This window comes from Lampetra planeri, chromosome 34, assembly GCF_965212315.1.
Source record: "Lampetra planeri chromosome 34, kcLamPlan1.2.h2, whole genome shotgun sequence".
Classification (NCBI taxonomy): Eukaryota; Metazoa; Chordata; class Hyperoartia; order Petromyzontiformes; family Petromyzontidae; genus Lampetra; species Lampetra planeri.
Genome location: NC_136140.1, coordinates 1327108 through 1354261, shown reverse-complemented (window position 1 = coordinate 1354261; position 27154 = coordinate 1327108). Strand labels below are relative to the sequence as shown.

The 27154-nt window shown below is 49.2% G+C and overlaps 1 protein-coding gene across 8 annotated transcripts in view; it reads left to right on the top strand.

Annotated features, from left to right (window-relative positions):
* The window catches only part of LOC144730017 (forkhead box protein P1-like), a 401316-nt gene that overhangs the window by 250188 nt on the left and 123974 nt on the right, over positions 1-27154 (top strand). For all 8 annotated transcript variants that reach the window (XM_078610465.1, XM_078610470.1, XM_078610471.1 and 5 more), the window contains 2 exons: positions 4611-4748; positions 21980-22123. In XM_078610465.1, the coding sequence (XP_078466591.1) occupies positions 4611-4748; positions 21980-22123 (282 nt within the window). The remainder of the gene's footprint in view (positions 1-4610; positions 4749-21979; positions 22124-27154) is intronic.

Below are 27154 nucleotides of genomic sequence, written 5' to 3'. Positions count from 1 at the left end.
TTTGTATTTTTTTTGGTATTACAATATTACCACTGTTTTCTCGATGTAATAATTGGCGCGCTTGCACACGCACGCACGCGTTCACATGAGTGTATATAAATATATATTCATCATCATACGTTCGGTGCAATTAATTTAACAGATGAACCCGTGATTTCTGTGCCCAGAGCACACACAATAGCATGGCCATATTTTATGCAAACCTGCATTTTAAACCAAAAATTACATTTGATCAACAAAGAACACGGCGATTGTACAATTATCAACATTCGTTTAATTTTAATCTCCTTCTTCCGGGGATATAATAGATGCCAACAGCTGAAGACCTGAGGTGTGAAATGTAAGCGCTTGTGAAAGGTGGTGGTGGCATAGGTGAAAGAATTGCCCAATATACACAAAATATACGCTTATATTTTTCACCTGTGGTCATTAAACATTGCCTCGAATTAAAGCACAGAGATAAGCAGGTCGCAGGATCCACACTCTCAATTAATTAATTCCTATGGGCATTAAATCCCATTATGAGTTAAAAACTATACACATCCTGGGATAGCGTTTGAATGTATATATTATTTTTTTTAATTTACAAACATATTCAGTTCATGCTGCTGCTGCAGTAAAAAAATGAATAATGTTGCGAACAACGTGACAGAAATGCGCACCGACGGGACAAAAATTACCAGATCACGTCGAACGACGCGAACGTGAGTCCATCAATGTCCGTTAGTCAATACGTGTTCTTGTTATTTTTCTTAATGTCATCTGACGGACGTTGCTACAGGATTTTGTGGCGATTGGTGATTTCGCTAAAACCCTGCGAGCCGCGTGGCCGACAGGAGGGTCGCGCGCGCGCGGAAACCCACCGGGACGCAACGGCAGGAAGCTCACGCGGTCACGATCGCGTCCCTGGCAAGGTTCCCCGGCAAGGTTCCCGCGTGCGATTCCGCGGTCGCCCGCCCGCCCCCCCCGCCACCCCTCCACCCGTCCAACGGCGGCCTCGACGGCGCGGCGGAGCGACGGACGCCCGTCGGACGATCCCGCATGCTAACCGGCGGGCGGCGAACGCGTGATAAAGTTTGACCTTCATTTGTGGCTTTAAATTAAGGTAGATAAGCTGAGGGAGGCAATCAGGGTGCGAGGAGCTTATTGACTGCAGAATGAGAATGGCCGAGGTTATGAGATCGTTCTTTGCCCGGAGGCAATGATATAAGAAATTAATGCACGGCGGAGGGTCACCGTGCTTGGATATTGCGCGCGGCGCACCGCGGAAGACGCCGCACGCCACCGGGGCTCTCTCCACCCCGCAGAGCGCTTTCGCTGGGGGAGTCGGGCGGCGACAGATAGGCGCGAGCGTTCTCGAGCGGCGGATTTCACTCCGCTTTTAATTACAAACGTGTGGTCGCCTGCAGAGCACTTTTTTTGGGCGCCGCGATTTCCTCCGCTCCGCGCAGCGCAGGTTTAACTCTCGGCCGCTGTTTCAACACGAATGGCTTCGCTTCCCGGCGGCTCCCGTCGCCGATGCCTGGGACGTTGAATCGCGAGGGGAGCGCTCATTGAGCGTGCACGTTGAGGTCGTGTGGTGTTTGCTTAAAAATGTACGCCACTCTGGGTGCCTTCTCGTCATGGCAGTGCCAAGTTGTTGTTACGTGCTAAGCCACGCACTCTGCGCACGTGCGCGTGTGTGCGTGCCTGTTAAATTAATATCCGAAATGTTGTTGCCACTGGCTGTTGTGATATTTGTTTTGCACAATTGTTAAATTCACAATTGTGATCGTTGTCAAGAATGTAGATTATGCATCTGGAATTACACATTTTTTATTGACGACTTATTTTTGTTACTTTATGTTTTTATTCTGCCTGACAATATATTTTTCCCTGTTATATACTTCTTTTTTGCATTTCATTGTACTGTTTAAACTTACAATCATGGGGTCGTGAGTTCAAATCCTGACCCCCATAATCATCACGATCACCATTTTTATTATCGTTCCTTAATTGCCACAATCTTCCCATTACCATCACCATAATCACATTCTCATCATCACTTGATTAATTATACAATGCAATGTCGATTCGTATATCATCTGAAACAACCACATCTCAAGTCGTTGCACAGAACAGTGGGCGTGTTTATTTCACAAAGAGAAGGAGGCAGTCAGTCACCGAGAAAGGGAGAGAGAACAGGAGGAGGGATCGCGAGCGTGGATTTGAGCATGAGTACAGAATCGACGGCACTCATCATCATGATCGTGATCACATTATCGCCGTCATCGTCATCACAGCAGTTGAGTTCACATTCTGGTTCAGAGTCAACTTAACCCATCACCCCTCCGAGGTCAATGCAATCAGTACCACTTTGCGGGAAATCAAGAGTGGCTCGTATAGTAATGTAGAATTTCCATCTGTGCCTTATGGCCAACAAAGCAGATGACTTCCACCCAATCCTAATGTTAGCATCCTTGATGTATCTGACACGAGTAAAATAACGTCCTTAACGGTTTTTTTTATAACCATCGAACAGAGACGGTCACTGCATCGTGTGCTTTCAGATGTGCTTCTGCAGCCGTCTGGAACGCTCCGTTATTAGAAAGCCACTGCAGCTACGCACTTTTAAATCTAGATTGAAAAATTATTCCTTTACAACTGTTTCGTTTGTTGTCCTTCCCCCAGTTGGCTAACTACGGTGCAAAAGAAGTTTAACATACACACGTGCATACGACGTAAACGAACGACTCTACGTGACGTGCAAAAATGAAATCGATGGGCAAACGCCACCGCGCGTGGCCACGTGGGACGCGCCGCGAGAGTCGGGCTCCGCGAGAGAGTCGCGAGAGCCTCGCATGAGCCTGGACCAGGCGACTGAGTGCCGTTCACTCTCAAGCACACGCGGTGCACTACATTGAGGGATGCGCGAGGCACCCGTGCACCGCTCTGTGTATCAGAACCCGTGCTAGGTCGACTCGGCCTCAAATGGGTACCTGTTGTGGTGCGTTAACCATCAGCGCTACGGAGACAGCGGTGGCTGAGTGTAGTCCCGGCCTGACTGTCCCCACTTGTGCCATGCTGGTCCGAGTAATAATAGGTGCTCACTCACCGCACTATGTGTGTGTGTATGTGTGTGTGTGTGCCCGCATGTGTGTGGGGAACGGTAGTGGAACGGTTAGCGCTCTGCGCTATGAACCCGGCCACTCGAGTTCGATTCCCGCTCACGGAACACACTGGTGACGATTATCTGAATCGGTCCCGGGTCTCCCCTAGGTCGACTCGGCCTCAAATGAATACCCGGTGCAATGTGTAAACATCGCCACTGGGGAGACAAAGGCGGGTAGGCGTGGTGCAGGCCACCCACCCCCTTGTGAGCTGTCCCGGCCTTATATGTGCTCGCTGACAACACTTGGCTCAACAGCCTGTCCACGCTATACGGGGGATCTTTGTCTTTGTGTGCCCGCATGTGTGCGTGGAAATAATTTCTCCGCAAAGTACAAAAGCTGCTTAATGAATTATTGCGTTCGGCTTACACAAGCGAGTGTGGATGCAGATTTACCACCAGTGTGGGCACAGACTTACGCAGGCATTATTACGGCATCCACCTGGTATGAATGCAGCTTTGCATGAGCATGAACACGGCATTAGATAGGTCTTAGGCCAGCCCTTGTTATGGACTTAAGTATCAACATAGAATTAATTCAGGCCTACGTGAGCTCTCGTGGGCAAAGGTGTTTTTTAGTAATTACACAGACGTGGTCTTATAAAAACCAGTTCCAGCAGACCATGTTTCAGGCTGTGCATTGGCACCTAGGTATGTTGGACTGCTTTCGCACCGTATGTAGATAGCCGTGCTGAATTTGAGGGCTCTCCGCTGTTCTTCGGATGTTTTTTTTGGGGGCGCCGTGGTTTCTTGCAGCAGGCAAAATGCTCAACGGGGAATTGGATAAACATTGGAAATTCAGGGAATGATTTCCCGAATGAATAAAATTTAAAAAAAGTTCAAATGACCCAGACCACCTCCGATGGGTGTGGGGATAGTGCGGGGATCTGGATAGATGATTGCCGGAAGTCAATTTTGTTTCGAGTATTTGAACTCTCAATCAATTCTAACGTAAGTCGAGTACTCTGCTACATTTATACCGGCTCGGATGCAGGTGGAAATGTTTAAGAGTACTAGACCAAGACGCTCACCACATCGCGCACTTTCACATGCGCTTCTGTTTGTCTGGAATGCTCTTCCTTCTGATATTATTAAGCCACTAGAGTTATGCCCACATTTAAATCTTGATCGAAAACCAATTTCTATAGAGCTGCTTTTTGTTTTCAGCTTGTTGTTCTTCCCCCCACACCTCCGATTAGCACGGTCGGCTACGTGCGGTGCGAAATAAGTTCAACATACATACGCGCATGCAATTCCCCATCGAAACAGAATCTGAAGCTCAAGAGTACATTTCCCGAGTCAAGTCCATTGCGCTAAGAAGCTCTATTGCAAGGGTGACTCAAAACCAAGACCACCACGAGTACCATGGCATGACACCTGCCTGAACCATGCACGACATTCGCGCGCGTGGCCCACCAACCCCACTGACGGGAACCCAAACCCGCGTGTGTCTCCTCCGCAGGTGCCCGTGTCAATGGCCATGATGACGCCGCAAGTGATCACCCCACAGCAGATGCAGCAACTGCTCCAGCAGCAGGTGCTGTCTCCGCAGCAGCTGCAAGCGCTCCTCCAGCAGCAGCAGAATGTCATGATACAGCAGGTGAGTCGGCGGGGCGCCCCACACGCACGCACATGCACACACACGCACGCAGACGCACACACACGCATGCACACACGCACGCACGCACGCGCGTGCCCCCCGTGCGTGACGGGGGCAGGTCAGAGGAAGGAGGGGGGCGACGGTTTGGGTGGCGCCGGTGGCCACCGCGTCGCGATGCTTTCTCTACAAACGGACCACGGTCGTCGTGCTCACGTCCCCTTCGTAAAAGTGGGAGATTAAAGCCGCAAAGCCGCAGTAGGGCCATTGTGGCCATGCAAAGCTGCCCTATGGGCCACATTGTAAACCACTGTGGTCTACGCTCCTTCGACGACGCTACGCTCCTTTGACGACGGAGGGACAGCAAAACTACATGAACTCCCTCGCGTCACGGCCAGCACACCTCGACATTGGCATTCGGCTCCTGAACGTATTGCTGTATGAAAGAGTAGAATAAAATTGGGTGTTGTCGCACCGTTACCAAATGCACTTCCAAACTGCACGACTCTGGGATTCCTTCCCATCTTTTAACCTTGCTCAGTTCGATAATTGTGTCCGTTCTACCTCGTCGTTGATGACTGTGGCATTGTGGGCCTACTTCTTTGGGCCTACTTCTTTGGGCCTGTGCTCAGGATGTGCGTTCTCCTCGCTTGGCAGCCCCATGGTGAGAGCGCTCGTCCGCTGGACCACAGTCAGTGCGCGACGAGGGGACATTTCAATTCCTGGCACAGCCCCCACAAGTTAGCAAACGGTGCTGCCCGCTACGGTGTGAGAAGTGGCAGCAGCGACCCAGAATCGCAATCTGTATTTTTTCTGGAGGAGGAATCCGATGAGCTGTGAAGCTCTTTTTCACAGATGTCCAGTTGGGGCGGGTAAGAAAGCTACGAACCTGTGATGTCATCATTTAATAAATAAGGTTGCTGTGTTTCCAGTTTCCCTGGGCCAAATAAAACATTTTAAATGTTTATAGAGCTACTCTAGTCATCTGTTTGTGCAGGTTTTTCACATGTGCAAGCTTTTGCGCTTTCTACTCCTGCAGAAAAAAAAATGTTGACAAAAAATGTGTTTTCATTTGAATCAAAGAACGACCATCGGAAGACGTTGTACAGTGGAAGTGGTTTGTTGACTTTTGACATTTAATAAATAAAAAGTGAAAAACCAAGTGGTTAACTAACTCGAGAGATAACAACAATGACGGCCGTGCACTTAGTTTAACAATTTTTGGGTATGTGAGCCGATTCAATTTCAGACTTTAAAAAGTTCTCATTTGATATTGAATTTGTCCTGTTGCACCCTGCAAAAATTGTCTCGATTATGAAAGAGAAACAGAGCTATGGGGTGGCCAGGAGATGGATTTTGGGAAGCCATCTGTGTGGTGCTTTCGGTGATGTTTCCTCATCCTCAATGCCTTGGATACCTTCGAACTGAAAATCACTCGTGAGGTTGTAAATGCAGGAATCTCCTGAAAATTCTCGACACTCATTGAATTTATCCTCGGGTCAATAAACGTCATTATCATTAATAAAAGCGTCAGTGGCTGCGACATCGCAATTGAAATCTCACTCTCACTTGCAACGGGACTGATGAATCCAGTCGTCACGCTCTCACCTGGTTTAACAAGGTGCGATGCGTAAACGAACGAATGGGCAAACGTGCATACGCTCCCATCGGTCTCTCTCTCGGGGGCAGAGCCGCTTTGCTATCCGGCATCATGGCCTGGGACGCGCGTTAAGGATCGGACAGGCGTCGTGTAACAGTCCATCACTTTTGTGTATCCTGCTTTACGGTGCGTGCCACCATCGCTCATTGCGAGCCGGCGTAAATAACGCACGCGGCAGCGGCGGCGGTGGCACGAAGGCAGCGGCGACGACTGCCACATAAATCGCGCAAAATATTCCCCAAAACATTCAATTACCTGCTGGCGGATCGAGACAAAATGCTCGCCAGGTGCCCGGGGGGAATCTGCCGGTTGTCTCCGCCTGCTCTGCCGTAATCTGACACGAGACAACACACGCGGGCACTCGCCGGCACGCGCTCGCCGGCACGTGCTAGCCGCACGCGCGTAGGCGTAACGTCGGTCATCTTAGGGGGGAGACTGTTCAGCATTTCAGCAAACATTTTACCATGGCGGTTATCAGTGGAAAGGTTTCATTCAATCGGAGAGTTTATATGGTAATAGATTAAAAAAATTGCCTTAAATATGAAAATTACCTACCCTTCTTAGGGGATGGGTGTTTGAGCAGAGGATAAATAAAATGTCGGTATTTTTTTTTTCGTTACTGGATTTTCTTTATTTCTGGATTCAAAGTTTTTAATTGGATCCCTGTGGGCAAGTGACCACGAATGTTGACTGAAGAAAGCCGGCTTGGAAATGAGGTGTTCACAGGAACAAACTAAATTTGCTGGAACAGAGGTCAAATGTTGCCTTTGAGACGTGTGACACACGTTTTTATTAAGCCTCCGGCCTTGTAACCGTGGCAACAAACATCCCTCCCACACGCTCAAGTTCCGATTGACAACTACGGCAATGTACACACTTGCAGCGCATTCGATATTGTAGAAACGATAAGTGGCGGCGGTTATTGCCTCCCGAATGATTTCCCTGTAAACGCTGCGTGTGGAGCGATGGTGCCATGGCAGTCCGTGCACGGCGACCCGAGCGTTCGACTGCCAGCCACGGCTCTTGCCTGAACTGCCTGTGGGACGCCCCACCCACCAGCGTGGTGAAGTATGGTCACACATCCCCCGTGACCGGCACAACATTGGAGAGGCCCTTATCCAGCAGTGGATTGACAAAATGGATGTACGTCGTCATCATCATCACCATAATCATCAAACTATTCACAGAGCTTTTGTGAATAGCGAATGAGCCCCAGTTACTTACAATGCGTTTTTATGTGTTCATTTATTACTCAAGCTATAGTGCTCTATAAAATTTAAGTTGATTAATCTTCACATAAATTTACGTTATTCTTAGAAACTGCCAAATAATGAAATAGTAGTCAATGCATTGATGTTGTCACACAATTAATTGTCTCTTTGTTAAATTTACGTCGTATATTAATTGCAGAATATTTACTTTACCTATACAACCAACTTGATAATCTGGGGTTAACGGGGGAGGATGGTGACTAAGATATTTTGTTTTAAACGCACGGATAGTGCAGAACTTATGATTGGGTTTTAAAACTTGAATATCTTTGCTCGGCTTTGCAGATCGTGGGTGAAGACGTGTAATGCGTGTCTCGAGTATATGTGTGTACGTTGAACTTCTTCTGCACCGTACGTAGCCACCGTGCTAATCGGAGGCATGGGACTATGGGAGGCGCGCGTCTCGCCCGTGTGTAATGTGGTTGTGAACAATCGGTTGGACTTGCCAACGTGTTTACGGTCCGCGTGGCTGCTGGGTGGTCACTGGACGTCCACGAACGAGGAGCGCCAAACAATTTAACAAGCGCTTGCGTGAATGGCGAGAATTGTCACGGTCGATTCGCAACCCTAATAATCCATCCCACGAATAATCAAGAGCTAATCGTGTGCGTGTAATACTAGCTTCTATGGCTAATGAAGAGTTAACTGTGAGAATGTAAAACTAGCTTCTATGGTGAAACAAGAGTTAACTGTGAGAATGTAAAACTAGCTTCTGCGGCTAATGAAGAGTTAACTGTGAGAATGTAAAACTAGATTCTACGGCTAATGAAGAGTTAACTGTGAGAATGTAAAATGGGATTTTCTCCTCCAGGTTGGTCGAATGGCGGGGGTAGTCCCTTCCACTTTCTTTTAAGTTTCCTATTTGACATCAGACCAAAATCTCTCGATTCGACGTTTAGGCAACATCAAGGAGATGTGAAATCCACTCCAGCAGCGATGGACTTTTTAAAATTAACTTTTATTGATGTTCGCATAGAAGTAAGAGCACACAATGGCTGAGACACTGGTCATTATTTCACTACATTTTCCCACCCATTGTTGTAATGGTTTGCAGTGCGCTGATGACCAGGTCTACATGCTGCGGTGACCTTTTCATCCTTAATTCAACATCGTTGGTAACCTAAATTCCGTGACTTGGTGGTCCATTCAATAGCATGCTGAAATATTCAATGCAAGTTGACCTATTCGTTGTCTTTGTCATCAATCCATTGCCTTGGTGGCATAGGTGATCTGCTCAATATCCAGGTGACTTGTTCATTGATTGGGTTGTGAAAACAATTTCCTTGGGCAAGTCATCATATTCATAGGTGGCACTAAGCCTCTGATATTCTAACGTCAGGGACGTTAGCTCATCAACAGGACCAATCACTGTTGATATCCTACAAAGTGGTACTCAATTTTTTGACCCTGAGAGATGATGACGCAAGTCAATCGTAGACTAAAAACAGATTCCACCACCTTCTGATTTGTGAGTTGAGTACTCTGCCACAGTAGAAAGGTCCTTTTTTAGTGTACTAATTTATAATAACGTGGCTTTTGGCGGCGAGGAAGGTGCTCGCTTGCAACCTTGGCCAGGAGGGATGCCTAGGAAGGGGGCTCGCTTGGGGGCTTTGCCAAGAGGGGACCCTTAATAGGGGGGCTCGCTGATGTGGATTTCACTCAGCTTTACACGCAGAAAGAAAAAAAACAATGCCATCAAAATTTAAGGCCTCAGCAGCCTCAATTGTATATTCTAATTTTGTCGCTGCGATCGCCAACCAATCAGGTTAGGGGGCGTCTTCCCATTGCCCTCGTGGTGCGTGGTGTGCAATGATTGGGCCTTTGCAGCCTGGTGTGACCACGTGACAAAGGCGGTCACTGCATCGCCTGCTTTCAGATGCGCCTCTGCGGCCGTCTGGAAGGCTCTTCCTTCTGATGTTAGGAAGCCACTGACGCTATGCACTTTTAAATCTAGCTTGAAATCTTATTTAATTGGAACGGCTTATTGTGTTTAGTTTTGTTCCCTTAACCCGCACCTCTGATTCGCATGATTGGCTATGTACGGTGTGAAAGAAGTTCTATATGCATACATTCATGATAACGTTTTTGGGGTTATATCGCGTAAATGTAACTGTCTCGTACACCGACCTCCAGCCGACACAGCTTATGAGTAAGGTTTGTCACGTGAACAAACGGTGCCAATTAGTTACTACTTCAGCTGCGGCCCGAAGACGCCACGAGGGATCTAACGTCTTGCAGCGGCGGTTGCGCTAAAACCTCCAGTTTCGCGAGGTCAGAAGGTCGGCGTTCATTTGGTAAGGAGGTCACACTTTTTGTCCCTGCCCCATGCCCACAGCCACGCCCGGCTGTGGGCTGGGCTTGGATTCCGTGGAGAGCACGGTGGGACCCGCGGAGAGGAAGCCCCCGGGAATGGAGGTTGCCCTGCGGACCGCGTTCCCACGCTGAGTTTGAGGGGACAGCGCCAGCGCGCTTTGGGGTCATGGCGTTTGGCCAAAACAAATGCCGAAATGCACCCAATATGGGGGCAATATTCAAGTAGGAGCCGTCGATGGGCATCGCCCTCCTTCTGTCACGATGAGAATTTTCTTGACTTATTTTTACTTATTTATCCGGGAAAGGCATACCAAGTCTGAGGACGCTTTTTTCAGGGAAGGGCTTGCTGCAACGGATTTTTATTTTCATGTTTGTCAGCCAATTAATCGGTGTTTTTGCAAGTGTAAGGAAACCGGACCACCCGCCGGAGAAAACCGGCGCACGCGAGGGGGCGACGCTCCATCCCCGTAAAGATGGAAACAGATGACGTTTAATCCAGTTGCTGTTCTGCCTTTTCGTGGCTAGCCAGGGTATGGCACCGCAGCGCCCACGGGAAGGGACTTTTGCAACAACTGCACGGTGATCCACCAACTCTCGCTGCCTCGACAGCGCTAGATCATGGGCGTGCGTAGCTACCACCAACAGTATCCGCTGCGCAAGCTGTAAATGTTAGTAATGCAAGTTCACCTTGGTAGCCCTCGGCCAGTGATGGAAATTCCACATTCTTATGGCGGTGGCCAGTTTCCCAACATATGACGACCGCTGTTTACATTCTCATCAAGCAGTGCAGGCAGGGCCGTCGGTGAGGGGAGGGTGGGGGGTGCAGGTGGAACCCCACCGTGTGGGTCTCCAAGACACCTTCCAACTAAACCGGAGGTATTACATCTGACAGCCCCCCCCCCCCCAAAGCACTGGCCCAGGGCGACCGTTCCCGATTCGCCGTTACCCTCGGGACGGCTCTGAGTACAGCACTGTGCTCATTGATCAGCCCCGGAGAGACGACGGCGACGACGGCGATCGAGAGTCGTTTGAACCGGCGTCCTTGCGATTGTGAGCCGAGTGCTCCGACGGCGGCGGCGCGCGGCGGGACGCATCGCGCGACCGGGGCGGCGGGTAATTCGCCGGTGGCGTGCGCTCACGGCAGAGTGCCGTCGTCGCCGCCACTGCCGCCGCCGCTGCCGCTGCAGGTGTTTTATTGTTAATGTTCGCGAGACGCCGCGCTCGCCAATCTACGGTGGGTTTTTTTTGTTTCCTAACCGGCTCTCATTACTCACAAGCGCCGCAACAGGACATCGAGTGACTGCCAGATCAGCCACTTAATGCGATTCGAGTGATGGATTTTTTTCACGAGCGCGTTCCAGCGTTGCGCGTCTGATGTTGCGTTGCCGCGCTCGTAACGACGTGAGCCCACGTTGTCTAGTTCACAGGAGTTGACGCGTAAAACTTTGAGAGATGTTCCACAGGATAACGAGCATTCCTGGCCTTGTTTTTTTCTGTGTTTCTATTTGTACCTCGCTGTTGATATTTAAAATCTCAGTATTTCTGTCAGCGTTTCACTATTTTAACACTTGCAGGAAATGTATACAAGTACGCACTTGCATAATTTATTACCAATACATTATTGGCGGAGATTCATTTCAACTGGAGCTGTCCTGGGGTTGAGGTCAGGAAAATGTTTTTCATCTTCACCCCATCCACCCCTCTCGCTACTGAGGGGTTGGCGATTGGAGGGTCCTTGGAAAATATTCCACGAGAAATAAGTCGAGCTCTCTAGTTTGCTACAAAGACTATGCTACCAAGAACACTAAAGACATCCTATCGGCCGTGAGTCTTACGCTGTCTGGAAATAATTGTGAAGTTTTGCGAATGAGGAACAATGCTCCAAAGTAAATATTTTTTACGTGTGCAATCTCAAAGGTAGTTTTGTCATTTCCCCTTCCGTGGAGCGTTCTCCAACAAGGAAGAGTCGCACCACTTTCCGAGAGGTCCGAATGGATGCTTCATCCCATGACGTGACGCTGACAGCACGATCTTGAAAATATTTGGGGAGACGGATCCATATCACAGTAATGTGGAATTTCCACCGCTCGCTTACGCAGCGCAACTGAGGGAAATGAGCAGGGAGACGCTCTCACGTCTGACTCGAGTCGCTTGTCTGCCTTCGCGGAGAGGAACACAGTCCGACTGAGTCGGCGCATGCAGGTGGCTTAATTCGATAATTGGAAGGAGCGCGACGGTAATGGCTCCATCGGAGGCTACTTATCCCGGCGGCGGCGGCGGCTTCACCGTGCGCGTGACCCTGCCAGGGCTCACCTGCGGGAGGAGCGCGAGATGCGTTCCACTCTGCACCCCCCCCCCCCCCGCGTGTCTGGCGGATAGCGCAATAAGTCAAGACCTGCTGCAACTCCACAGCACATCACAGCAACAGCGTGTCGGTGAAAAAAAAAAAAATCTGCTTATGCGGTTAAGGTGTGTGTGTTTTTTTTATTCATTCTTCTCGAAAGTAGAAAATGTCGTACAAATGCATTCGGTGCAGGATTTAAATTAATGTGGTTGCTTTGATTTGATTGCACCTCCGATTAGCACGGTTGGCTACGTATGGTGGAAAAGAAGTTAAACATACATAACATGATATTGAAAGGAGGCAAGGCAAAAGGAAGGCAGTGAAGGATATGAATAGATGATGTGAAAGAGTGGACCACCCTTGGATGAATGGCATGGCATGATGGCACATGATCATGATGATGATGATGAATTTCATAGGAAATGCCAAGAATTACCTTTTGACAGTTTGGTTTATCGCTTGTGCACACCTGCATACACACAATCTGCAGTAGACATGCTTGTCGTCATTTTGAGAGCTATATTAATAATATTCATATTCCTGAAAATGATCACTTTATTTTACAATACAGGAATCATTTTTCCACGTATTCTACCATATTATATATTGGTATACAAACCTGTTTTATAAATATATATATATATATTTTAATACTGCTCTTGTACGGGCCGCTGTTTTTTCGTACAGGGAACAGTTCCCAATCATGTCTTGTATGCTTAGTCTCGCAAACATTTAAGTCTTTTCGCAGTGACTGACCGCGCCATCGATTTCACTTCTTTCTCTCGCAATGGAATCAACTAAAACAATTACACGCGCCAAATTGATTTGCCGATGCGGTTACTGCCCATCCCACACGTGCATGCTTTAGCCGTTGGGCTGCATCTGACGATGAGGCTTGGGAATAAGGGAGATGCTGGGGTAAGGAGAAGGCCACAGAAGCAGTTCCCCCTGCCCGGCTGTTTCGTTGAAACGTGCCCTCTGTTGTGCGTTGTCAGAATCGGAATGTTTATTTAGGCTGCGGGAGGAATCCGATGAGGTTTGAAGCTCTTTCCTCACAGATGCCCAGTATGGGCGGGTCAGCAAGCTACAACAGCAAACAATACAGACACTCGATAGGAGTGCAAAAGAGATAAAAGCGTAACCAAATCACAATATTTAAATAAATAACAAATTCATTTTTATATAAGTTTCATTTATCAACCTTGGGCGAGTCAGCAAAAACAACGACGAAACAATCTCAGCCCACACCAAGATAGCGCCACGCAGTAGTAGGCCCTCGACAAAATGGCACATTACGCGCCAATTCCTCGTTAAGGTAGCTGCTTGCTACCACAGACTGTGCCTGTGACATGCTGCGGCGTCCTATGCCATCAGAATGATCGCGCAGACACCACGGGTACTCACGATTGTATTTGTTTTCCTGCAAAGTCCATAGCCAATCGCCGCCTTTCGTGGTTGTACTGCACTGCAAGGAATATGTTCTTTCCAGGACATCGCACATGGGGCTGTTTATCTCACTGTCGGATAAAAAAAGTCAAAATAATTTCTAAGTCAAATGAGCATTGCAGTGCTCATCTCCAGATAACAGCCCTGAGCCAGTGATGAATATTCCACGTTCCTCTGGTGGGGGCGAGTCTTTCCTTAGAACCACGGCAGTTGTCGTCTCCACAGATTGGAACTAATTTTATAGACCCCAGATGGATGATGGACTGAGCGGAACGTCTCCCCCAATCAGGATTCGAACTCATAACCTTCTGAGCCACACAGCCGGACATTTATAATTATTATCATGATTAATGAGTTACAACCCTTTGTCAAGTCACTGCTCAATGAAGACCTTTTCCCGAGCTGCGTCACTCACGGGGGTTGTGGGACCATACTTCACCACGGTGACCTGCGTAGCTTTGTGGAAGAGGGCCCCACGACCAGTTGAGACACCACCGATAGCCGTGGCTGGGAATCGAACTCGGGTGCCACCGGGTTCGGAGGGCAGGACAATATTTACCGTGTCGTCGCCGCTCCGTTGCACGCCGTTTGGCAGCAAGCGCAGCAGCGAATTCGTGACGACAAAGTTGGGGGCGTCTTTAACGTGCGCTTCTTCACCGCTTCAGTCGCGGTTCCCCTCAGCTTCAATTGAAGTTGAACGCGAATGCGATGGAATGTATGCCAATGCACTGTCAACTATGAACATTATTTCAAGCAAAGCGGTTCGACTATCCACACTTTAAACAGCGAAGTCTCCTTAACAAGTCACAAGTGTGTGTCCTGTCATCCTCTGGAAGTGTATGAGTATTTGACCACAGTAAATGTCACAAACCTTCAATAAAAAATTAAGCCGTGGGTCAGCACCCCCTTTGTTATTAGGCCCAGGCCCAGGTTGGAAAGTCCCCACGTTTACTTTGACAGGAGCCGGCCCATTGAAGGGACGGCGACCTCTGCTCACGGTGTTGCTTGAAAGCGATAAAACCATTTTATTAACGCCCCCCCCAACCCCCCAGAGGGGATGATGGACTCAGCCAATTCCCCGACTGGGATTTGAACTCGCGCTCTTAACTACAGCACTAACGGGCCTTTAAAATTACCCAAGGGGTCTTCTTCTTTGCCTACGTAACATCAGTCAACAGTGTTAAAAAAAAAACAATATTCGCCATTAAGAGACTTTAACCTCTGTTACAGCCGCCACAATGAACACGAAGCATCCCCAGCGCGCGCACACACGGAGCGCGCGTTCTTTCGCAACTTTGTGCCACTGGCCGAACAGACAGCGTTGTTAACATTATTACCCACAACAGCGGCCATAAACTGGCTTTAATTCATCCCCTGTTGCTTTAATGGGAGCTTTGTATCGCCGTGGCCGGGCCACCACTGTTTAATGTCTGCCTCCTGGTAATCGTAGCGCTCTCTCGCGCGCCTTTGTTGTCGCCACAGCTCTGTGATGTCGCGACGTTCGAACCGGCTCCCCCCCCATCCCTCCCGCCGCCACCGCCGCCGCCTTTCGCCGCGATTTTTTCCACCAGTTCGGTTGCCATGGTGGGACAGGGGGTCAAACATTCACCGGTGTCAACGGCCGTTGTTGGTGTTGTTGTTATGGAAGTGAAGAGAGGCCGTCCAATTCAGGCGCAGCGCATTCCTCCCGGGCTCCGCGTCAGCGACGTGGAGCAGCACCTTCGTGGCCGTCGATTTCATTCGGCGTCGCGCTCATCATCTTTGTTTCGGCCGCGTCCACTTTTTAGATTCTTGGTTTTGTTGTTTGAAGGTCCCGCGTGGTCTGCGCTTCGTTCCTGGTTGATTCGCGGGCCGGCGCTGTTGGTCGACGGCGCTGGTGATCCGTGTTTTGACCAAGTCGGCTAATCCGCGAGCGGTATAGGACGTGTTCAGATGCAAAATTCTACGAGGGTTTTTCTTGACCTGGAATTCAACCCGCCCCCTCGGATTGTAGAGTAGTGCACAAAACCACCACTCCTGGGGCCAGTGCTGTTAGTGAGCGTCTATCAAGGCGAGTGTGGCGGATGAAGAGTGTTCTGTTCAGGTCCATGTCGGGCCAGCTCTCTCACCCCATCGGGACGCCACGGTGGCGAGATGTTCAATCCCGACCCTGACGCCTGTATTTTTGGAGTTTGCGTGTCTCTCTCCCCGTGGTCGCGTGGATTTTTCTCCGGGTTCTCTGGTTTTTCCATTCACATTTAGAAACGTGCGTTTACACAACTTCGTGCCGTTTGGTCATTAAATATATATTACTTTCAGACAACACATTTTTGAAGTTTTAGCAATTTATTTGAAAGTGGAATTACTTCCACTTATTGTTAGTTTACGCTCTGGACAGCAGGCATTCCTCCAGGGCGGTGCTTCTCACACACGAGCCGCCTCCGTCCGTGGCCGCATGTCCACCAATCCCGTGTCCAGGCCTCTGCGCTAAAGGCGCCTGTTGCAGTCGGCCGTCAGATCTCAGAAGCTAAGCAGGGGCTGAGCCTGCGTAGCGGGTGGATGGGTGAACGTGATTCAGTAGATACGCGTACGATAGTCACTGCGGGAATTAAAGGCCAGTGCGCCAAAATCCATTGTCCTGCACATACCCACACTGACCGGGGTGGTGAAGTATAGTCAAATATCCCTTGTGACCTGTAAGGCATGCGGAAGACCCTCATCCACCAGTGTATTGACAACATCAGGATGTAAATATAAACATCATCGTCGTCGTCATCATCAAGATCAAGACTTCATCATGGCCAAAGCTAAAGGCCTCCACAATCCCGCCGCCTGCTCTCACAATCCCGCGGCATAGCACGCTCTGGTGGCACGTGCTCCGCTGGCACACGCGTGCACGTGCTTTGCGTGCTTCGCGGGGGTGCGTGCGTGCATGCGGGAACATGCGCGAGCAAGCGTCTATTCAGCGAGGTGCATGACAAGCGCCGTGAGGACTCGCTGCTCCCGCTCGGCGGTTGGGTGGGGGGGCATCTTGGATGCGGCCAATTGTCTGGGTGACATTTCATTTTTGCCGCCAGCCTCCACACTGCCCGGGTATCTGCACGCCACCGTCATTCAAGTGGCATTTGGTTATTTAGAAGCGTTGCGTGTGAAAAGTGTACGGCGTGCGATTAGCTGAAGACGTGAGGGTTTAGGGGTGACAGAATGTAATCCCGTATTGGTGTTGTAAAAGTCTTTTTTTGTCTGATTACTTTTATCAAAGTAAAATGGATGTACTTTGTTGTGTTAAACTGGGAAATATCACGACGACAACGATTCACACCCCTTTCGTTCAGATTTTTCAAACAATCTCATAACCGTCACAAGTCATCGGCTGTGTCCACGTTAATTAATGGTGATCTGACAGACGATGCAAAATAGGATTCACGGTATGGGCTTGCCGGTAAGCACGTGCCTTGATGAATCTGATTACAGTAACACCATCACCCCGAGTCGTCACTCGTGGCGTCTCACCGCTCAGCGTCTCACCGCTCAGCGTCACACCGCTCAGCGTCACCGCTCAGCGTCACACCACTCAGCGTCACACCGCTCAGCGTCACACCGCTCAGCGTCACACCGCTCAGCGTCACACCGCTCAGCGTGGCCGCTCAGCGTCACACCGCTCAGCGTCACACCGCTCAGCGTCACACCGCTCAGCGTCACACCGCTCAGCGTCACACCGCTCAGCGTGGCCGCTCAGCGTCACACCGCTCAGCGTCACACCGCTCAGCGTCACACCGCTCAGCGTCACACCGCTCAGCGTCACACCGCTCAGCGTCACACCGCTCAGCGTCACACCGCTCAGCGTGGCCGTCCGCCTCAAGTTTTTTTTGCAGCCTTTTCGCGAAATCGGTTAAAAATGTTTGCATCCAAAAATTATTTGGGCTGCGCCTCTCTACTCATCAACCACACCGAACTACAATCCCTCCACCACCACAAACACGACCATCACTACAATCCCTTCACCACTGCCACTACAATCCCTTCGCCACCATTACAATCCTTTCAGCACCACCACCACTACCATCCCTTCAGCACCACCACTACCATCCCTTAAGCGCCACCACCACTACCATCCCTTCAGCACCACCACCACTACCATCCCTTCACCACCACCACCACTACCATCCCTTCACCACCACCACCACTACCATCCCTTCAGCACCACCACCACTATCATCCCTTCAGCACCACCACCACTCGTTAGTTCGCCCTCCCCCCACACCTTTATCTGCTTGCTCCCCCCCCCCACCACCGCACAACTCCCAACACCGGCGGTGTTCCGCGCCGCGCCGCGTCCTTCAGGGCTGTGTTCACACCCCTTTGTGCCGCCCGTGTCGTGAAATTATCACATCAGTCATGCTGTTCGTGCGGCCGCCGAGCACACAGCGCTGCGCACCGCTGATAATCAGCGGGCCCCTTCCGTCAGCAGACGCTCGGCTGAAGTCATTCGGTGTGAAAGAAGAAAGGATCGGTGTTTGCCTTATTAACATGTCCTTCAGGTGCTGGGCGCGTTTGAGGGCGGCGGTGGATGGGGAGGGGGTGTTAAAAATATATATATTGGAGGTGGAAGAGGAGAGTTGGGGGTGGGGGGGGCTGGCTTTGTGTGGCGACAGGCAAGGCAGGCGAGCAAGGGGGAACGCTTTGCTCTACATTCATTTGCAAAGATCCTTATCTCGGGGCAGGCCGGGGTTCGGGCGCGCGGGATGACAGATTAATTAACATCATCAGCAGGTGTTGGCATCCTGCGGAGAGGCAGATAATGATGGTTTTGTCAAAGGGAGGGGAAAGAAGATAGAAGCACCACCTTCAAAACAGGTCAGGGACTTTCAAAGTGCTGCCGTTTGACCTATTCTATCTGGAACATGCGATGCAAGTGAGGGGAAATTCAGCCGCAGATGGAAAAACTGGATTGGGTTCTGCTCTTTGGTGCGGAATTATTTATATATTTATTTATATCGCCAGGCTGCGCGCCTAATGGTTCGACAGCTCGGCTCGCAATTGAAAGGTTGTGAGTTCAAACCCCAATCAGAGGAGGAGGGGGTGGGTTTGGTGGGGGGGGGGGTTCACTCAGCCCATCATCATCATCATTTTGTTGGGGTCGTTAAAAAAGCACCACTCTGTGGAACGTCAACAGATGTCATCGTTCGGATAAACTGCCCCCCCCCCGCCATATTCATGGACAATTTTCACCACCGCTGACTCAAGGACGCACGCATTATGGATGCACGGCACCCTCGCTTATTTGAACAAGGAGAGACACTTTAACTTTTGGCTGCCCCAGGAATAGTTATTAATTAAATGTGTGGTGCGAAATGAAGGCCTTGGAACCAGCAATTGTAGGTCTTACTCTTTTTTATGTGAACAGTTACATGTCTACCCTAAGCAATGCTCGTGCTTTGGCTTTGAGACGTCGTTTAGTGGACTCGTGGTCAGTGCCCTTGCCAACAAACTATTATGCACAAAGATGACGGCTCGACTCCAACTACATCATCGCCATTAGTCATTGTCTATCCGCTGCTAAGATGAAGGCCTCCCCGTGCCGTCGCGATCCCTCGTGAGTCCAGTGATGCCAAAGTCCATCTTCCTCCTGCACAGGAGCCGATCTCATCGCTCCGTCTCCGCGGTGATTGCGCTATATCGGCCATGCTCTCTTCTTTGGCTGCCATTCTATCTCCGGTCTTCCCCATCGGCCATCATCCCATGTGGTGACTTGTCCTTCCCAAGCCCCATTTCCTTAACCGTCGATGCGACGTCCCTCCGATTTGCATTTATCTGATGAGTGTTTCTTTCTTCGGTCTCTCGGTGTGAAAAAGCGAGACTGACCGATGGAGGAATTGCAGGCCCCATTAGCATCCCACCACAGCCGTGTGCTAATGTTTGCGGACAGTTATCTAAGCGTGCGACCTGCTGCGCGGTACACCTTAAAGACCCCTGCGAGATTGTTGTTCCCGACAGGGACAAACTTCGTGTGTTGGTGCTGTATACAAAAGCTCACATTTATACATCCAAGTTGTTCCCCTGCGCAGTTGAGGATTTAGGGCAGCGCTCATTTTAATTTCTGTCCCTGAGCCGGTTGTGGAAATTCCACATTCATATGGTTGGGGGTCAATCCGGTTATATGACAGAGCCACTGGTTACAATTACCACAGATTAGTTACAATAAAAAGGTGTTTTCAGCTAGTTCTACAAGATTAATAAACGCAAATATATGTTGTTATAATCGGAAAGCGACGAGTGGCTTCACCAGAGTCTGATCCTGGAGCGGTCTATTCAGTAATTACACGAAATGTTCAAATAATTAAAATCACCTTAAAACAAAGTGAATGCTGAAGAGCCACCGTCTTACGCTGACAAAAGGATGTTGTGGATTCGCAAATAATAAAATGTTATTCCTGTTGTAGGTTTTACTTACAAGTAAAATACCGAGATACGATTTGTGACAAACAGATCACGAAGCAGCTTGCGAGACATTGTTGAGACTCGCCTTCAGTAGGACTCATCAGGCAGCTGTGTCCGCTTAACAGGCTAGACTCTGCCGATGAGACCGAGAAAGTCAAAATCCCTCCAGAGTTATTGCTGAAACACATGCTGCTGGATAACGTGTCTGGAAAGCCAAAAAGGATGATAACTAAATCGTCCGTGTTGTATGTGGAGACACTGAATGGAGGTATGTGTATCGATGTTGATACCCAGAGCTTTATAGGCAATGACACCACAATAATAATATTAATATCGTTTAACACGTAGGCTTTGGCGACCAATGTAATTCATAATAAATGTTTTTGGTTTAGATCGCATATGTATAAATGTGTTGGATCACATTTAGACACATTTATACTTACACGATCTCACCCAAAAACATTTATGATGAATAATATTAATATACCACGATGGTTGCTCAAGTCTGCCATGCACTGAGTGTAAGTCTAATATCTATGAGCTGTCATCTGGTTAACTTTATGACCGTGAGCAACAAGACAAGTAAATTTTATTTTTGTTTAAAACACGTGTGGGGCCTTTCTGGCACAAATCTGCCACGCACAGCGCCATCATCACATTGATACGTGTAAAAACAAGGACAGACAATTCTATACAATCAGTAAATATGTATGTACGATCTAAAGTTGTTTAAAATATAAAAAATAAAAGCTGTGAGTTTAGTGTGCAAGTGAAAAGAGATGTATTGTTGTTGTTGTTGCTGAGTTGTCACTTGAATGTCGTGGTGACGGAGTCCTGAGTGTGTGGATTGCTTCGGGGAGATTGTTCCAGAGGTGTGGTGCTGCAAATGAGAACGATCTGTCCCCTACGGTTTTGTCTTTGCTTTTAGGTGGTTGGAAAAGTGTTTTGGGTTGTTTTGCTTGATCTGCATGATGTTTCTGATGCAAAGTGGAGCTTGGTTGTGTATTGCTGTGGATGCGTAATGGGATGATTTTTGAAGTGTTTTGTATTTGATTGGTAGCCAGTGTAAGGGTTTTAGAGTTTGCGCGATGTGGGATGATTTCCGGAGGTTGAAAAATTAGTCTAGCGGCGTCGTTCTGGATGATTTGAAGGCGTTGCGGATGTGCCTGAGGTATGCCGAACGGGAGGGAGAGATGCAACAAACGATGTCAACCACAGTTCGACAGCCGGTCACGGAATGAACTCGGAGATCACGTGATCTGTTAGCAATTATTTATTGCTGCATTTCATGTTTAACGAAACGCATATTAATGGCTCTCAAAATTTGATGCGCGTGTGACCCTTGCGAATATTATAAGGAAATGGTTGAATCTGAAATAACGAAACAGCTCTTGTCCTACGATCACTTTTCAGCCCTTGTTTTGTGCCTTCATGGTCCATTTAAAACCCAACACATTCGACGGTAAGACTGCCTTCAAAGGAAAAATATATATATTCGGTGACATCATATGAGGACAAGAACGACCGCTAACTGAAACATCGCCTATTTTATATACGTTCCTTTATAAGGTCACAGTCTTATTGAAGTACGTGTTGAGTTCATTTGGTTAATTGTGCTTCACAAGCACAGCACCTTAGCAGCTGTGCCAACACAGCAGCAGCAGCATCACCAAATAAAGTTGTTAATATTTTCCAGTGGATCGCCGCGTTTTCCCTTTTCATCGCAGTCGCATTTCTCTCCTCACTCGTCGTCGTATTTCCGCCCTTCTTGTGCCACCAGCAACTGCAGGAGTTTTACAAGAAGCAGCAGGAACAGCTACACCTGCAGCTTCTACAACAACAACAGCAGCAGCAGCAGCAGCAACAGCAGCAACAGCAACAGCAGCAGCAGCAACAACAGCACTCAAATAAGCAACCCAAAGAGGTAGTTTGTGCACGTGTGTGTGTGTGATTGTTAACATGAGTTAATGTGAGTTGTGGGGAGCGGTAGTGTAGCGGTTAGCGTGCTGCGCTATGAACCTGGCGACCCGGGTTCGATTCCCGCTCACGGCCAACACCAGTGACGATTATTTGAACCGGTTCTGGGCCTCCCCTAGGTCGACTCAGCCTGAAATGAGTACCCGGTGCGGTGTGTAAACATTGCCAATAGGGAGACAAAGGCGGTCGGGCGTGGTGCTGGCCACCCACCCCCTCGTGTACCGTTCCGGCCTTCATAGGGGCTCGCTAACAGCACTGGCCCCTACAGTCTGTTAAGGCTATTCGGGAGATCTTTATCTTTGTTAACATGAGTGGCGAATATCGTCAAACGTGAGTTCAATTCCAAGCCACTGCCTCACAATCAGTGGAAAATAACCGTACCGAGTCCTGGGACTCCCGTGGGTCGACCCAGCCCTAAATAAGTGCCTGGTGCAATATGTAAACATCGGCACTCATGAGATGAAGGCAGTGAGGGTTATGTTGGCCACACCACTTCCTCGCGCTCCGTGCCAATCTTGAGATGTGCTCGATAACGACGCCTGCCCCAGTGATCTGTGTGGCGATACGAGGAGAGATCTTTGTCCGGTGGTTGTCAAGAGAAGACACCGGCAGTTTTCTTTCATTTCCGCAGAAGAATCTCTGAACCACATTTTCCCAAGGGTTATTTCTCTAAATGGCCAATGCCTATGCGAATGCCTTCTTGGGATTGGCCAAACAACGCAAGCAGAACAAGATATGTCACATGTGCAGAAGTCTGAGCTCCCTGAGAAGAGACTCGCATAGGAGAAGGGAGTATTGAGCCTTGATGAATAACCATCGTTATTACGTATTCTTATCATGCATTTTTATAGACGCATATGCTGCGTCAAAAGTGAAGATGTTTTACATTGTCTAAAATCGTTTTGTATTTGCCGCCCTGCCCAAAAAGGTTATTTACTGTAAATGAAGGTTGTATTTTTAACACTGATAATTAATTATCAGACTATTTGTTCATCTAAGAATAGCCTCATTGAGTCTCAAGACTCTTGTTGAACAGGATGGTCCTGCATCTGGATTGTTTGGCCAATGCCATAAGAATTATAATCAGTGTCTGGCTTCGTGTAGGAGGGGAAACCGCTCAGATCCCCACGCACAGCAGGGCTCAGCACTAGGAGCCACCATCTCCTGGCCACCTGTGCCAGCACCACCTACAGAACACCTTGCAGCTTGCAGTCTCTGGTGCTCACCCATCCAGTTCTTAACCATGACCAACTCCTGCTTAGCCTCTGAGATACCACAAGATCAGGAGCATTTGGGGTGATTTGACCATGGGTATAGTATGTTGTTGGACATGCAATGAGAATACAAGGTATTGAATATAATGTTTTCACTGGGAATGTTAAAGGTACAAGAATGAATCTAGTACATAAGCGATTTGAACAACTGGATGCAACTCGGAGTATGTCGTGCAAAGTTCTTGACGAGATATCATGGACAGAGCTAAATGGAACGCCACGATCACCGACGTCTGTGAGAAAGGACACGGCACATAGACAGAGAGTTGTTGTTGTTGTTGATGACGACAGTTTGGGTATCATCGAGAATAACTTGGGAAAAAATTACACCTGTTGGGTTGTGTTGGCTTTACGCTTCGATCTTTTCATCCGAGCTCTTTTTGTAGAGAAGGCCTAGCAGAGTATCGCGTGAGCCTGCCACGTTACACCGGGGAGAAAGCCGCTGCTCATTTGAATGCCGGAGTCCATTCGATGCCCCCTCCCGCCCCTCGTGTCCGCATGCATGAGGCTGATTTGTAATGCGACAGGCCGTCCCAAATATTAATCTGCTCCCGCCGGATGATTTGAATTAGTGCACACGTTACACGCTGCTACAGATTATTGCGGCTGGGTTGGGGGCGAGCGAGGCAAGGGGGCGAAATGTGAAGATGGAATGAAATAAATAAATATACACAGTGAATTTGGGGGATGAGTCGGCCCTCAAACAAGCATGACCACAACGCCTGTCACAGCAATTTGTACAACATGCCCGTGTGTGCGCACGTGTAGGTGCGTGCGTGCGTGTGCGCACGTGTCTGCATGTGTCCATGTGTATATCAGCGCAGATCGAGGTGGGAAGCGGTAGTGTCGTGGTTAGAGCGTTGCACTACAAACCCGGCGGACCCGAGTTCAATGACCGGCAAATCTCCCCCCGCGGATTTGTGAACCGCACCTGGGCTTCGCCTGGGTTGACTCGGCCTTAAATGGTGGCATGGTAACGGTGTGTAGACATCGGCACCGGGGAGAACAACGGTGGCTGGGCGTGGTGACGGCCACACCACCCCCTCGTGTGCCATGCTCGCCAACGCCACTTGCCCCAACAGCCGGCTCGGGCTCCATTGAGGGATTTTTGATTTGAGTTTTCTGCACGTCCGTATTGGCGCAGAGACACGGTGTGTGTTGGCCTGGTGGTTAGTGCACTGCGCACCAATACCAGCCATCTGGATTCAGTAGCTACCCATGCGCATCTTAGCCAGGTTCTTCACCTGTCGGCCAAATACAACCAGAACCTGAGCCCACTCCCGGTTGACTCAGCCTTGAGCAAAGCCCTTACCGCAGTGCAGGTTTTGTCATCAGCATTGGGGAAGAGACCAAGCGGGTTGGGTGTAGTTGTGGCCTTGCCGCCGGTGCTCACGGACATCGCATGCCTGCATCGTCTCTCTGAGATGTATGGGAGATATCTTCACGTGTGCGTAACTGTTGTTATTTTGTGAAATCTACGTCACGCCAATCTGTAGAGTGTAACAAATGCACCCTCATCAACAATATCACCTTCTCTTGAACATGCGTAGCGGTTTATAGAGTGCCGATCAGTATTATTAATAACGATATTAACCACCAATACCCTCTGAGCTAACGCGTTGATGAAATACCCTTTACCGCATAGAGATAAATGGAGCAGCGATGTCGAAAATTGCTCAATGGAATTAATCCACCACAGCGCACAGCTCTCCAACAAAATTGCCTCATTCTTGTTTATTGACGACCAAGGCAGTGAGTGCATTATTATTACACTCCTATAATAAATAAGCCACTTGGAGGGGAATGGCTTTGCAAATGTACAAAAATGTGACGATTCCTCTTTGCAACCCGGCCACATCATACTAAGTTGTATTTCTAGCTCTGCCGTGCGCTCTCACGTCGTTGAGAATCGGGTCTGGACGCTTTTGCTGCACTTGCTCGGGAACTTGTTCAGCAACCATTTAAGTTCCCGAACAACTCGGTTCCCGAAGAAGCTCCCCGGCACTTGGAGCGAAACGTCGGACATCGTTGCCAAACAACGCGGCACGACCCGACGACACGTCGGAGGGCCCCGTTGTGTTACGTTCACGTTTCTTTCGTCCCTTCCACATCTCAAATGTCTTTCTTTCTCCAATTTAGCGCCGTGCTCTCCTTAGCTCCACCAACTCTTATCTCGTATCGTGGCCAAGCAAAGCTCACATTTGTCATTTCTGGCTTCAGTGTCGTCCCCTTACCTTGCCTCATCCCCTAACGCGAAATCCCGCGGTATATCTCTGATGCTTATCAGCGAAAACATCGCTCATTTTTATAAAGTGTTTTTTACTGCCTCTACGCCCCCACCCCCCAACACCTACCCGGTTCAACCGCCCTTGTTTTTATACACTGAGCACAAAACGTCGTTTGAAAAAGGAATGGACCCGAAATTCCTGTGACAACTTGACAAGTGTTTGCGCGGCTATGTCGGCATTTTGGTTTTCGTCGCTAAACCCTCCTTGCGTCAAGAGCATCAATTCACCGCTCATTCGCAGAGGTAGTGTTTTCAAATAACGATGGTAACGTTTTCATTTCTTGCTCGGGATGTTTAGTCAATTCTTTATGAGCGTATATTAGTCCTGGGGATATCCTCTTTAACATCGCACATTTTAACGATGGTGTTTTGATATATCTATGCTCACATGAGAATGGGGGCGACAATGACCTTCATCTCTGTTGGAAGCCCCTAATTAATGATGGAAATTCCACATTACTATATCAGGCACCAGCTATGTAATTGCCAACCATTAACTTCCCAAAGAAGAGGGTAACACATTTTATCTCACGAGATGGATGATCGTGGATCAGTGATCATTTATTCGCCTGTTAAAGTCGACAATCGGAGGTTCAAAACGCACTGTGTTGTGTGTTGCTCGTAGCCACGATCGCCGTAGTTCACCACGCAAGCGCGCTCACGATCACGTGTTCACGTGTTCACGTGATCGTGCGTTAACGCGATCGTGTGTCTGCGCGTTCAACCGAGCGCACGATCGCGTGAACGCGCAGACACACGATCGCGTGCGCTCGTGTGATCATGCGTTAACGCGATCGTGCGTTTCATGCAAGCAGGCTCCAAGCGAGCGAGCGAAATAAAGCTATCAAGGTGCCGAGGGGTACGTGGGCGGTACGCGGCCCGCTGCCGCCGCTGCCGCCGCCGCCACCGCCGCTTCTGTCGTATTCGCTTTCTTTTGCGGCGGGAGAGCCGCGGTCTCGCGAGTTCTCATTTGGGATGTTTGCTAATGAATCACCCGACACCCAGGGAGGCCTTTGCCGAGCCCGAAAACACTGATTGTTCTCCGTCTCGGAGCCGCGGAGAGCCGGCGAGGGAGTTTCGTCTTCCCCTTTCCTGGAGGTGCAGTTAAATTAGCCTGACGTTTAAAGCGTGAAGCGAGCTGTGAGGTAGCAGGATGCCGGCTCGCTGATTAATTGAGTGCCTCGTTCGAGGGTAGCGATGGGCAGGTGGAGTGCTCCGCGCACTGACACCCTCATAAATCAAATTGACAGACCTCAGCGGTTCTCCTAAACCCCCTTCGCATCCCGTGCACCCCCCTCTCCCACCCCCCTTTTCCTACTTTTTTTTTATTTCAAACTGAACCACGCACTCATCAGACAGCAGCCACAGCCTGCTGCCGAAATGTAAACAGGATACTGAGAAAAATTGTCTCCGCTGA